General features: G+C 47.6%; 1 protein-coding gene across 8 annotated transcripts in view; it reads right to left on the bottom strand.

The window, feature by feature from the left end:
- The window catches only part of RNF31 (ring finger protein 31), a 274072-nt gene that overhangs the window by 54403 nt on the left and 205867 nt on the right, over window positions 1-13802 (bottom strand). For all 8 annotated transcript variants that reach the window (XM_069238140.1, XM_069238137.1, XM_069238139.1 and 5 more), the window contains exons 16-18: window positions 11345-11459; window positions 4247-4368; window positions 3907-4020 (exon numbers count right to left, since the gene is read on the bottom strand). In XM_069238140.1, the coding sequence (XP_069094241.1) occupies window positions 3907-4020; window positions 4247-4368; window positions 11345-11459 (351 nt within the window). The remainder of the gene's footprint in view (window positions 1-3906; window positions 4021-4246; window positions 4369-11344; window positions 11460-13802) is intronic.

Below are 13802 nucleotides of genomic sequence, written 5' to 3'. Positions count from 1 at the left end.
GCAGGAGCAGCAAGCTGACCATTGAGGGCTTTCTGCTGACTATGTAGGGCAGGAGGGATGGGCACTGGAAACACAACAAACCACAGAGGGCAACAGTGAGACTATAATGGAATACACACAGACAAAGGAGGAAAGGTGGGAGGTGGTCAGGAGCAGCAAGCTGACCACAATGGGATGGCAGGAGGGGCTGTGTCAGCACAGAAGACCATGCATGGCAAGCAGCAGGGTTAGTGCCAGCACAACTGCCATGGTGGGCAAAGGGTGCAAGGGCATGCACAAAAAACCATGTAGGACAGAAGGGAGGGATACGGGCTGGACATGACAAGAGAGGGCTGGGGAAGGGGCTTCACAACAGAACACGCAGGGCAGGCAGGAGGAGCAGTTGCAGCACAACAGAGGATTGAGGGCAGAAGGGAGTGGCAGCAAAAAGGACCATGGAGGGCAGGAGGAAGGGGATGGGGCATTGAACTCGGACGGGGGGCAGTCATCTGACCATGCTAGGAAGGTGGGAGGGGCAGTGGCAGTTCAACAGGAGATTCAGGGTAGATAGGATGGGCAGTGGCAGGTCCATGGAACATGGTGGGCAAAAAGGAGGGAGCAGGGTCATGCACAAAGACATCAAAGGGTAGGGGGAAGAAGGGTAGGAACAGTAAGCTAAGCACAGAGGCTAGGCAGGAGGGCAATGATGGGGCATATCATTGGGCAGTGGAGGGCTTGAGCAGTGGGCAGGGATACCAAGTTAAATGGAGGGCAGGGGCAGCATATTGGACCATGCAGGGCTGTAATGATGATGGCAAGGTGGAACTTTGAGATAGCAATATTTCATCATTTAGAAAATGCAGCTCTCAGATTTGCAGCTTGAACCTCAAATGCGGTAATGTTATCCTATGGGGAAAACAAACACTGCACAGGGTCATTTGTCAACGACTTACAGGGCTGTTCTTCTGGACTTAAGTTAAGTAGGGGCCAAGGTCCTTAGAACCAAAAGCAGATTCAGGTTATTTGACCTGGGGTGTCCCGGTGCTACTAGCGATGGTAGCCTTGAACGCTACATTTTAAAGTTAATGGGAGCAGTATCTGTAAGAAAAGGGCTGCTAGTAGGGACTCTTGACCAGTCTGGCTGAACCCAAAGGAGGGCTTGGTTCTTGAGGGTCTTTGGGGGCAGGGCGTACCATCGGCTGGCTCCAGCTTGGGCTGTGGGGCTCGGGTGCAGAGGTGTTTTAGCTGGCAAGTCACGGTGTTAGAGGCTTCGCTTCTTGGGGTACTCTCTGTGCTGGCCTCGGTGATACCGACAACCCTCGACAGTAGGTCAGCCTTGGCAGTGTTGGTGTCCGGCCTGGATACTAAACAAGCCTCAGTGCTTGGCTGGGGTACTCTGGGTATTGGTGTAGGAAAGCTCAGCATTTTGAAGACAGGCTACATTGCTGGGGCTAACTCTTGGAAAATCGGATCCTCTTCCTGGCGGATGGACCAGATGGTCACCAAAATACAGATCTCTGGACAGTCACGATTGGTGCCTGAAGTTGCAGGGAAGTGGCTCCTCCACTCCAAGGGAGATGCTGACTAGGAGGGAGAAATACTGGCAGTCTTCGAAGGCTCTGGGACGATCCACAGCTGCAGGACGAGTCTTTGCAATTGTTGGATAGAAGCAGGCAGTCAGGGTTTTGCACCAAGTCTTCAGCTAGTCCTCAATTCTTGCATCTTTGGCTCTCCTTTGTCGTCCTTCTCTTTGTAGTCAAGCGAATCTGAAATCCTGGTGTCAAGAGGCCACCTAAATACTCAATTTAGGGGCGTTTAGGAGAATATAGGGTAATAGCCAATGGGCTACTCACCCCTGGGGTGTCTACACCACCTATCTGACCACTTCCTGTGGGGAGTGGGCATCACACTCTCCCAGAGTTTCCTGGTTCCACCAAAAACAAGATGGTGGAATCTTTCCTTCATCTAGCACATCAGGCAGCCCACCATAGGGGTGTGACTAGCCTGGAAGTGCAAGACGCCTACCTGCATTGCTACTTTCCAACCTGTACTCGTGCCAAATGGGTCTCAGGGCAGGGGGTGACATTCCCCAGTTCTGGGGTTGCATATCAGAGGGCAGAGGAGGCTTTAAAGCCTCCAGCCCAGGTAAGCTGATTTATTAGCCATCATGCTAGAGGAGATGATAACACCTTCCTTCGGATCAGGCATTGTTACTGACCTCTGAGAGCACGGGCTCTCACCTTCAGGGGTCAGAAACTCGTCTGTGGTGGCAGGCTGGTGGATACCAGTCAGCCAGCACACTAGACGACCAGTAAGTTTTCAGGGGCACCTCTAAGGTGCCCACTGTGTGCATGTCACAATAAACCTAATTGGCATCAGTATCGGTTTATTAAGATGAGGTGTTTAATACCAAACATCATAGGTTTCAGTGAAGCCTTTTGTAGCTGGGTAACTCATAATGACCAGTGCCCAATACGTACTTTAAGATGGCTTTCCTGTTCACTTGCAATATCTAGTAATCAAACTAATCATCACTGGCGCGTCTCAGCTCAAGCAGATATGTCCTCACATAATATATAATGCACCCTGCCTTGGTGCTTCAAGGCCTGCTGTAGGGGTGTCATATATATCATATGCATTGATTAGGACATGGCACACGATCAGTGTGCCATGTCATGTTTTCACTCATGGTTTGAAACAAGACAAGCAGCCTGCAGTGGCAGTCTGCTTGTAATTTGTATGGGGCCTCTTAAGGTGGCATAATACATGCTACAGCCCTTAGGGACCCTCTTTAGTTCCCGTGCCCTAGGTACTAGGGGTGCCATATAGTAGGGACTTATAGGGGTGCTAAAGTGTGTGCCAATTGTACACAATTGGGTATTTCATTTTTTAGGGAAAGAACACTGCAGTTCAAATGGGGCAAAAAGTGGGGGACACCCAGCAAAAAGCCTGGCTTCCTGCAGTCAGAAGTACCAGAAATAAGCGCTATATAAATAAATAAATACAATTACTAGGACCAGCATCTTACTACACCTTGCAACAGAGCAAGCTCTCAACCAAAATTCTATCATCACATTTTTAAAGAAAGCAGAATGCAACACATACACTCTCTCTCAAACAACAGCCTAATGTGGTACGCCTTAACATGAGTTTGTCATCTACTGATGTTAATTATCTGAGAACTAGTTTATATGTAGTTTTCTCATGTAAAATGCTCTGACACCCGAGGGTCTGGTTCTGCAAAAGTGCAAATATATAAAAAATTACCTTATTATCTGGTACTATAGTCTACGTGTGTATATTCAATGGCACAGTAATTATGATGTGAATATTTTGTAAGCAACACAAAAAGTTTCTAATGCTGTATTTCTAATGACTATGGGCCTGATTTAGATATTGGTGGATAAGTTACTCCATCACCACAGATATTCTGTCTGCCAAAATCTAAATTCGATTATATCCTATGGGATTTAGATTTCAGTGGAGGGGATATCTGACACCGTTGTGATGGAGTAACTTGTCTGCCAATATCTAAGTCAGGCCCTAAATTCTCTAGTATATTTATGTAAGCCTATCCCCTTGTCACAGTGGTCATAATTTCTATTACAGTACATCATATAGTTACATTCTCAAGCACAGTAATTCAAAGGCTCATTTTCCTTTGGCCTTTTGTTTCTACTGCCGGTTCTGGCCACCCAAACAGGCCCTTTTGCTCCAAATATATGCTTCTAAAGTTCCGTCTATACCAGCCAACCTACCTGGGACCCAAATCCTTGCTGAGCTATAATTTCTTCTATTTGTATCTCACTGAAGCCAGTCCTCCCAACTTACACTCTGACGTACATCAACTTGCCCCAGCTCCATCCCCTGGGTGCTTTTCCTTCCTGGCTTATATCTCAGCCCATTCTCAAGCCCAACCTCACTTACGTGTAATAGTTTCTGCAGGCGGGCCACATCCCAGTCACGGAGGTAGAAGAGGCAGTCCCTGGGGTGGTGGGCATGCAGAGTCATCCTTACCAGGCAGGAGGGATCTGTGCATTTCTGAGAGGCAAGAAGGTTAAACACTCATCAGGGAAATTAAGGGAATGACCATGCTCAGAGTAAGTGTGAAGATCAAAGAGCCGTCTACATCCAAACCCAACACTAGCTGGCCGGATAGTATGCAATATGTGAATCTATAATATACATGCTTCAAAGAAGAAGTCCCTAATCACATTAGTATTTCAGACTCCCTAAGCATAAAAAACAGACAAATACTTGATCTTACGTTGTTGGTGTGGAAGAACGTATTGTAGCAGCCACTGCAGAATTGGTGTCGGCACTGGGAGCAGATGAAGTGCATGCAGCCGCCTCGAGCTAGGGCATACGAGAATTTACAATGTGGGCAGTCTATGGAAGAGTAAAACAAACATGAGCGCTGCGTAGGGCGACCATGGCCAGAGAAAGTGGTCATTGTTAAGAATGACACTGTACAACATCAGGGGAACACAGGAACCTAGACCATATAACATAGGGAATAAGGAATAAGAGTAATAACAAAGGAATATGCAACAGACACTTGCTATCTGTCAAACGTCAGACTTTGTAGAGCAATAGGGCAAGAGTAAGTTGATGTAACAACATTGGAATACAGAAAATACATCATAGACGGTAGCATGATACATGCCTAACACCTTGATATATGTGGACTGCAGGCCCATGATTGCTGTGTTTCTAGTGAAACACTGTCTACTTTCCATGGGGTACACAACTGTTTGATCTACAGTGTCCACAATATGTTGGAGTGCCACTGAGATTCACGTCAAGCAAAGAAGAAGAATAGTAAAATGTATCATTTTGTCTCGAAATCATATTCCCCTGCAGGCTAGCAAGTTTCAGATCGGGCACAAGAGCCTTCTGCCTAATGTAATTGCATTGTACGAGTGTATATTTGCCTCTGAATTCTTGGAGCCCTAATGAAGTCCTTTGACTTGTTAGGCAGAATAATAAGGCTGTCTCCATCATTGCTATTCAATTAAAATCCGCGTTGTGATTTTTTAATTATATACGGAGTACCAACTTAATAAAGGGGATCTACAACAAAGATATTTTTAGTTAAACATAATCAGGATCATTGCTTCTATTCGGTTAAGATTTATCAAGAACTCTCATAACTGGGTGAGTCAGTCAGCGTGGTATTTACCTACCCTGATGAACAAATTACTTATCTTCAGTAACAAATTATTTGGTAGAGACAATATCTAGCAGCAGATTCCTTACCTTTGAATTTCCTATGCGCCAGACTGTACCTGTAAGATTTTTGCGTGAGCAGTACTATTGCGCACAGTCAGGTGGCTTTGTTAAGTTCCTCTCAGTATTGGAAGTAACATCACAGTCACCTATATATATGCCACCTTGGAGCGCGGACGTCCGTTACTTTTCAAGGCTTTCCATGCCAGAAGAGCAGCACCATGAAGAGCACTGACATTGGTGTGTCCAAACTAGGGCTTTGAAAGGGATAATTTCTAGCCCATTAAATCTGTCTGCAGAGCGGAGAGGAATGGGTGGGTCTGTAAGGAATCTGCAGCTAGATTTTTTCTCTCCCAGATAATTTGTTACTGAAGGTAAGTAACTTGTTCATCTCATAGAGACATCTAGCTGCAGATTCCTTACCTCTAAATAGATCCCAAAGCAATACCAACCCTGGTGGTGAGCTGCAGACAAATTTACTAAACTAGGAAGTCCTGTAGGACCGAACAGGCGAAATTACCATCCCTGCGGCCATGACTGTCCAAGCAGTAGTGTCCCAAATGGAATGGGGTCACCACGTTTGGTAGGGAAGCGGCCCTAGTGAAAAGCACTACTTTGTCTGGAAGCACAGTCAACTAGGAAGGCTTAGATGACAAAGCCTGCTGCTCACTCACCCTCCTGGCAGATGTTAATGCCACTAGAAATGCTTTCTTGAAGATAAGCTGTTGGAGGGGACAATTATGCAATGGTTCAAAGGGAGTGAACATAAGGCAAGTGAGAACCAGCTAAAGGTCCCACTCAGGCATGATAACAAAAGAAGGGGGAAACATATGTACAAGCCCTTAGAGAAACCTGAAAAAGGGACCTAAAAAAAGGTTAGTCAGGCAGCCGCAGAAAGGCGGACACAGCAGAGAGACAGCATTAAGAGTACCTAGAGCATAGCCCTGCTGGGCACGAGTAGGACTGAAGAGAAGAATATCAGAAAGAGTCAGAAAGATGGTCGATAGACCTTTCTGTACAATATAATACAAACTTTTGCCATTGGCAGGAGTGTACCATCTTAGTGGAGGGGGGCCTGGCTGCCAAAATAAAATTACAGACTTTGAAAGGAAGGTCGCCGGAGGCTGACAACTGTAGCCGCTCTATCTCCATGCAAGAAGGTGGATAGTTGACAAGTTCACATGGAGAACCCTTTCCTGCTGCTGTGACAGACGATCCGCCCGAAGGGGCAGGCTGATCAGAGGATCGATGTCCATTCTTAGAAGCTTGGAACACCAGAATCTCCATGTCCAGTCTGGTGCCACATGAATGACTTGGGACCAGTCGTTCCTGATCTTCTTAAGAACTCTGGGCAGAAGTGGTATGGGCGGAAAGGTATACAGAAGGCTTGAGCTCCACTTAAGATGAAAAGCGTCTCCTAGAGACGGCCGTCTTGGCATTGCACGTCCTCTTGGGAGGTGAACAGCTACAACTAAGCCTCTCTCCACTGATGAAAGTTTCCATGTGCCACCTCTCAATGGAGAACCCAATGATCTGCTAGGCATCAATGGCTGAGTTCGTCAGCCCTGGGGTTATGCCCTACTGTTTCAAACATGTACAGAAACACAGGGCCTCTTGGCAAAGGTTCCACTACCCCACCCCACCCCACCTTGCTTGTTGCAGTACCACATGGCAGCGGTGTCGTCTGTGAACACTGCACTATCTTCCCCTTGACAGAGGAAAGAAATGCTTTCAATGTTAGTCGGATAGCTCAGAGCTCCAGCAAGCTGATGTGGAGTCCGGATTCCACCAGAGACGAGAGTCCTCTCATCTCCACCTCTCCCAGATGGCCGCTCCCTCCCAGGAGTGACGCATCTGTCACCACTGTAAAATCCGGTTGGGGAAGGGTCAGGAGTCTGCCTTTGACACACTTGCGATTCGTCACCCACCACTGCAGGTCTTCTGCAGTTCCTCCCGAGATCTGGACCACGTTGGAGATTCCCCTGATGCTGTGCCCACTAGAACTTCAGGCCCCAATGCAGAGCCCTTATATGCAATCTGGCATGATTCACTAGCAGGATGCAAGAGGCCATGAGGCCCAGCAGCCTCAGTCATTCACACCGCAATCCAAGACAGAGGTATAATATCATAGTCTGAGTATCCTGGACTCACTGCCCGCGAGAATAAACCCGAAACTGCACTGTGTCCAAACAGCTCAGATGAAAGGGAGTCAGGTGTGACTTCGGCACGTTTATAGTGAACCCCAGCAAATGCAGGCGGTCCGCTGTAGTCTGACGGTGGGAGACAACAGCCTGGGGCGAGCCCACTTTCAACTGCAAGTTCTCGAGATAGGAAAAGACTTATACCCCTGATCTCCGCAGATGAGCTGTGACCATTGCAACACGTTGGCGAGCACCTGAGGGGTGCTGATAAAGCCAAAGGGGAGCACAGTGAACTGAAAGTGCTTGTGGCCTAGGTTGAACCGCAGTTAACACCTGTAGGCAGGCAGGATGAGCATGTGGAAATACGCATCCTGGAAGTCCAACACTACCAACAAGTCTCCTTGGTCTAGGTCAGACAAGACCTGAGCCAAAGTAAGCATCTTGAATTTCTCCTTCCTAAGAAAGAGATTGACAGTTCGGAGGTCTAGAACAGGTTTAAGACCCTTGTTCTTTCTGAGAATCAGAAAGTAGCAGGAATAACAACCACTGCCTACTTCTGATATCCAAACCATCTCTATGGCTGCCTAGGCCAAGAGAACCGTAACTTCCTCTCAGAGTAAGGAAAGATGATCCTCTGAAAGCTGTTCTAGTGTTGGCGGTATAGGGGGTGTGGAAGATTCGAAGGGGAGGGAGTAGCCCCTCCTAAAGATCTGCAGGACCCATCTGTGCGATGTAATGAGCTGCCACTGGGGAAGATGGTGATGTACTCTCCAACCAACTGGACAGCCATCTATGATCCCTTATTAGGAGACTAGTAGGGCTTTGAGGCTGCCGCTGTGGGGGGGTGGGGGGGAGGGTGGGGGTGGTGTATTGGTGGTGGATAACTTCTTGTGACCTGACCCATGGGGTCAGAAAGTACTGTGTTCATGCCCACGCAAAGTGGGGAGCTTACGTAGGACCGTGGTTGGCAAAGGGTTGTCATACAAGCCCAGAGATGTTTCTAACTGGTGTACTAAAGGGTCCAGTGACCACTCCCATTACTCTCCTATGCCTGGCTGCTCAGAAAAAATCTCAGGCAACAACCTCGGACCAATGGGCCCTGTCCGCACCAGAGTCGGTGTCGACTGATGCCGTTCTGACTGAATCGTGGGGATTAGAATGGGGCTGAAGCCTGCGGCGCCAGGAGCATTAGTGTCAGGAACGGCGCCAGAGAAGGATGCATTGGCACGACCAGCGCCTGTCCAGATCTGTGATCGGATCAATGAGACTCCATCGAAGCCCAGGTCAGAGCCGTTGGTGCAGAATCTTATGGGGCCTCCTCAAACACCCCTTGGGGCCCAAAGGAACTCTAGAGGGGTTGGCCCCCTGAAATACGCTGCACATGGCCTCGTAGAATTCTCTTACCTGAGTGGAGGTCGCTATGGTTCCCGAAAATGGAGGGGGGTGCGGAGTCCGACCTGGCAACGGCTCGATGACTGTGACAGCACTTCCGGCGCCAACAACGTGGATAACACTACACACAACCGATAAGGATATTTCACCAAAGTTGAATGTGCCCCGATTTACAGTGGGTGAGGTGGTTTCTCCAAATAACATTGGATACCTGCAAGATGGAAGAGGTACCAAAAGGTAGAACCTCTGCTTGAAGAAACCTAGCATTAGTTGTGCTGACTGTATACATCCAGGAGGATGTGCTTAGGTTGTATTCCCTCTTGCTTCCCCTGTTGTAGTAGGGTTACAAAATTTGAAAATGAAGAAGTGTAATAGGCAAACCTTGTAAATAAACGATTTTGAATACACGATATTCTGAACCTTTGCACCTCAGACCTTTGGGTTTTTAAGCTCTTCTGATCCTGCCAGAGCAAGTTAAAATAATGACAGGCTACTTTGTAGGCATTCTGCACTCCTTGGCTTTGTTCTTGGCATTTTGATGCAGCTCTTAAGAATGAGACAAATACAACATAAATACAGCTGCTCATGCAGATTATACTGGCAGATTCCTATGAACCCTGTGAAAATATTAAGTGCTCCAAAGTCCTTTTTCAGAAAACACTGGGTTGAATTCACTCTTCCTTTTACAGCTCACAGTGCACATAGAGATGCTCGAACTGCAGTCACCAAGGAATTCATGGGGACAAGGTAATTTTGTTAAAATTGGTAAAAACCCATATCCTGATGTAAAGAGCGGTGGGAGAGATAGGACTGCCCAATATTTAGGCAAAACTTCCTCGTGGTTTTGAAGGAAGCACACTGACTGGTGAGATCAGGGGAGAGACAACCTTCATGACACCCAAAAAGCGATGGTGGGTGCTCCCAGATTTATCAAACAGTACATCTGAACTTTTAGCAGTGTGGAGGAAAGGATATCGACCTTCTAATGGAGGTGGCAGGGTGGACAAATTCAGAGAAGGAGCACAGCAATTTTGGTACTAAAAAAGGGGAGGGAAGATTTGGGAGAGTAAATGAGCAAAAAGAGTTACAGGGCCCAAGTTCTCCTGTTTAAAAACATGAACAATTGTACCTGCAGAGGTAAAGGGAGATAAACAAGATCACCAAAGGTCTAGTGGGCATATATTCCAGTGTGTGTGTGTGCTTTCCCACAAATCTTAGAGTCCGGCATATAGGGATACTTTTTTTTCCCACCAATATCCTTGAGAAATGAGATTCATGTAATGTTAGGAAATTTGTAAAGTACACTGTTGCTCAAAAAGGACACCCTGGCACGAGGTTACCAAAATGATCAAAGAGACTGATTGAACTATGGTAGTCTCAAATGGAGGGAAATGCCAAGTTTTAAACTTTTTCTTGAAGAACTGATGATAGGCTTCAAGGCAGATGTGCTGTGGACATTCATTCCAATTGACTGCTGCAGTATATGAGAAGGCTCCGCTTCAGTAGGTGGACATGCCGTACATTAAGAAGAGCTGCAATAGATGAGTGAAGCAGACTGTTCAGTAGACCGGGCTGGGAATTCTCCTCAAAATTATTGGATTGTCATTTAAAGATATTTGGACTAAGCAAAGAGATCTGGAGTTTGTTCTTTTTGCTATCAGGAGCCAGTGCAGTTCACGGAGGAAAGGGGATATGTCAGCATGATGGGGCAGATTGAAAATGAATCTGGACTCCATGCCCTGAATCTTTTACAATTGTTAAATACCTCATAAAGGTAAGTCAAGGTAAAGTGAGCTGCCTTAATGTGATTAGTACATGAATCAGGAATTTATGAGCCTCCAGTAGTATGAACTTGAAATTTTTCCTACCCACTTTCAGAATAGTTAACCAGGTTGTTGTAATCAGGCATAATTGTTGTGCCATGAACAGATTGCCAAGCATACAACCTAGGTTTCTTGCTGAATGGACAAGAAAGGGAGGAACTCCAAGAGCTGTTGACCACCATTAATTACACCATTAATGGATCTGCCTGTCGAGAAGGAGTACTTCTTTCATGCCCGAGTTAAGTTTAGGACAGCCTGCATGCACTCAGGAGGACATGGAGTAAAGGCACGCCTGGAAGTTGAATTTGGCTAGTTAGGGAATCTTCTAAATTGTGACTACAATTTGGGGGTCATTAGTGTAGGACAGTATAGTGAAACAATGAATTTCACTAATTTGGCCTGGGGCAGCTGGTTTATTTTAAATTTGTGACTCCATCATTGTTAAAATGGGTCCTAAGTTCATCATAATATGATAATGGAATGGGTGGGGTTAAATGTTATGTAAAAAATTTTAAGTGCTTACTTGCTTTGATTCCTCTGCCCATTTTCAACCCCAACTCACTTGCCTCTTATGTTTTCTTTATGTACTTGTAATTGATACATTTAGCAAAAAGGTATGTTTTTACACCCTTATAATGTTTTGTTCTCTCTCAAGAAATGCAGAAAACTGTTCCATACCATATACATTGTGTTTTGGCTTGTTACTGTGAGAAAAGGCTGAATGTACAAAGCCTCCACAGAATTTTTGCATGTGCACAGTGACAAAAATCATGATCTTACCAATGCCATTCTCCTGCAGGTACATTGCCAGGCCCTGTGCTTGGTATTCAGGATCATTTTCACGCTTCCAGTTCAGGAATTCGTCACAGCTGATGCCCTGGTGCTGTACTTCCCACTACATTGCCGCAAAAAGAAGAAAGCCAAAAATAAATATTTTAGGGGTAAAACAAGTCAACACCCGCTCCGTCCACAAGCACGCCGTTGAACTTTGGAATCTACTTGACTCAGCTTCCCCAGACGTCGCCTTCCTGACTGAGACCTGGATGAACCCCTCCTCAGCGCCCGACATCGCCACAGCCATCCCAGAGGGCTACAAGATTACCTGAAGGGACCACACCAACAAACCAGGAGGAGGCATCGCCATCGTCCACAAGAACACCCTCAGAATCATAACCAGCAATGAAGACACCATCGGCACCGCCAAACACCTGCACTTCGATATCCATACCAACCCAAACACCACCCTCAGAGGGACCCTCGTTTACAGACCCCCCCGGCCCCCGACAGCAGTTCGGCAACTCCATCAACGATGTCATCAGCACGCACACTCTCTTGCCATAGACTACATACTCCTTGGGGATTTGAACTTCCACCTCGAGAACACCAACAACAACAACTCTACCATCCTGCTCGACAACCTCGGCCTCAAGCAGCTCGTCACGACACCCACCCACTCCGCAGGACACATGCTCAACCCCATTTTCTCTGCCAGCAAACACGTCTCCTTCAGCAACACCACCGAACTCCACTGGACCGACCACGGCTGCATCCACTTCTCCTTCGAGAAACCCACAACACACCATCACCCGCTACGGATTCCCCACCGCAGATGAAACAATGTCACTGAATACCAACTGATCACTACCCTGTCCCAGGAACCCACCTATCAACACTGCACAGCAGCCTGTAACCTCAGGCAATGATTCAACGACTGTGCCAACACTCTCGCCCCGATCAAGAATCCCTCCAACAGACGCACCGACAGAAAGACCTTCTGGTTCAACGCCGACCTCCAAGAATCTAAGCAATCATGCCTAAGACTCGAAAAGAAGTGGCGGCGCCAAGATCAGACACTGGACAACCACACAGCCTTCAAGAACGCTATCCGCAGACAGCACCAACTCATCCGAACCGCCAAGAGAACAGCCTTCAAAGAATACATCGACAAGAACGCACACAGCCACAAGGAGCTCTTCAACATCGTGAAGGAGCTCTCCAACCCCGGTTCCAACGTCAACCACATCCCGCCATCACAAGACCTCTAAGACTCCCTAGCCACTTTCTTCTACCACAAGATGGCAGACATCCATGACAGCTTCAGTACTCGGACCCCCTCGTCAACCACCGACACCAAAGACTCACCACCCACCAACCTCTTGCTCTCCTGGACCCACATCAACGACACCATCGAAATCATGAACACCATCACAGCTCACCATCTGCCCCCTGCCCTCACCACATCTTCAACAAAGCAAGCTCCGTCATCGTACCCCAACACCCGGAAGATCATCAACAGTTCGAGATCGGCACCTTTGCGGAGAGTTAGAAACACAACGATATCAAAGCCCTCCTCAAGAAACCCAAGGCGGATCCAAAGGACCTCAAGAACTTCTGACCCATCTCCCTTTTCCCCTTGCCGGCAAAAGTCATAGACAAAATTCTCAACAAAAAACTGACCTGTTTCCTCGAGGAGAACAACACTCTGGATCCATCCCAATCCGGATTCCACAGCCGCCACAGCACCAAAACCGCCCTCATCGCCGCCACCGACGATATCAGGACCACATTGGACAACAGCGGAGCCGCGGCCCTCATCCTCCTGGACCTCTCAGCCACATTCGACACCGTCTGCCACCACACCCTACGCACACGCCTCAAAAACGCAGGAATCCGCGACAGACCCCTGAATTGGATCACCTCCTTCCTCACCACTTGAACTCAGAGAGTCTGGCTCTCTGAACTCCGCTCTGAAGCCACCAAATTCATCTGCGGCGTACCCCAGGGTTCATCCCTCAGCCCGACCCTCTTTAACGTCTACATGGCTCTGCTTGCTTACATTGCCCGATCTCACAACCTCAACATCATCTCATACGCAGCTGACACCCAGCTGATCCTCTCCCTCACCAAGGACCCCACCACCGCCAAGACCGACCTCCACGAAGGAATGAAGGCCATCGCCGAATGGCTGAAAAACAGCTGCCTGAAACTGAATTCCAACAAGATGGAGGTCCTCATCTTCAGCTCCACCCCCTCCGCATGGGAGGACTTCTGGTGGCCTGCCACACTGGGAATCGCACTGACACCCACCGACCACGCACGCAACCTGGGAATCATCCTGGACTCTTCATTATCAATGACCCAGTAAGTCAACGCCATCTCCTCCTCCTGCTTCAACACCTTCCGCATGCTTTGGAAGATCTACAAATTGATCCTCACGGAAACCAGAAGAATGGTCACC

Source organism: Pleurodeles waltl, chromosome 6, assembly GCF_031143425.1.
Source record: "Pleurodeles waltl isolate 20211129_DDA chromosome 6, aPleWal1.hap1.20221129, whole genome shotgun sequence".
NCBI lineage: Eukaryota > Metazoa > Chordata > Amphibia > Caudata > Salamandridae > Pleurodeles > Pleurodeles waltl.
This window is presented reverse-complemented; position numbering and strand designations above follow the sequence as displayed.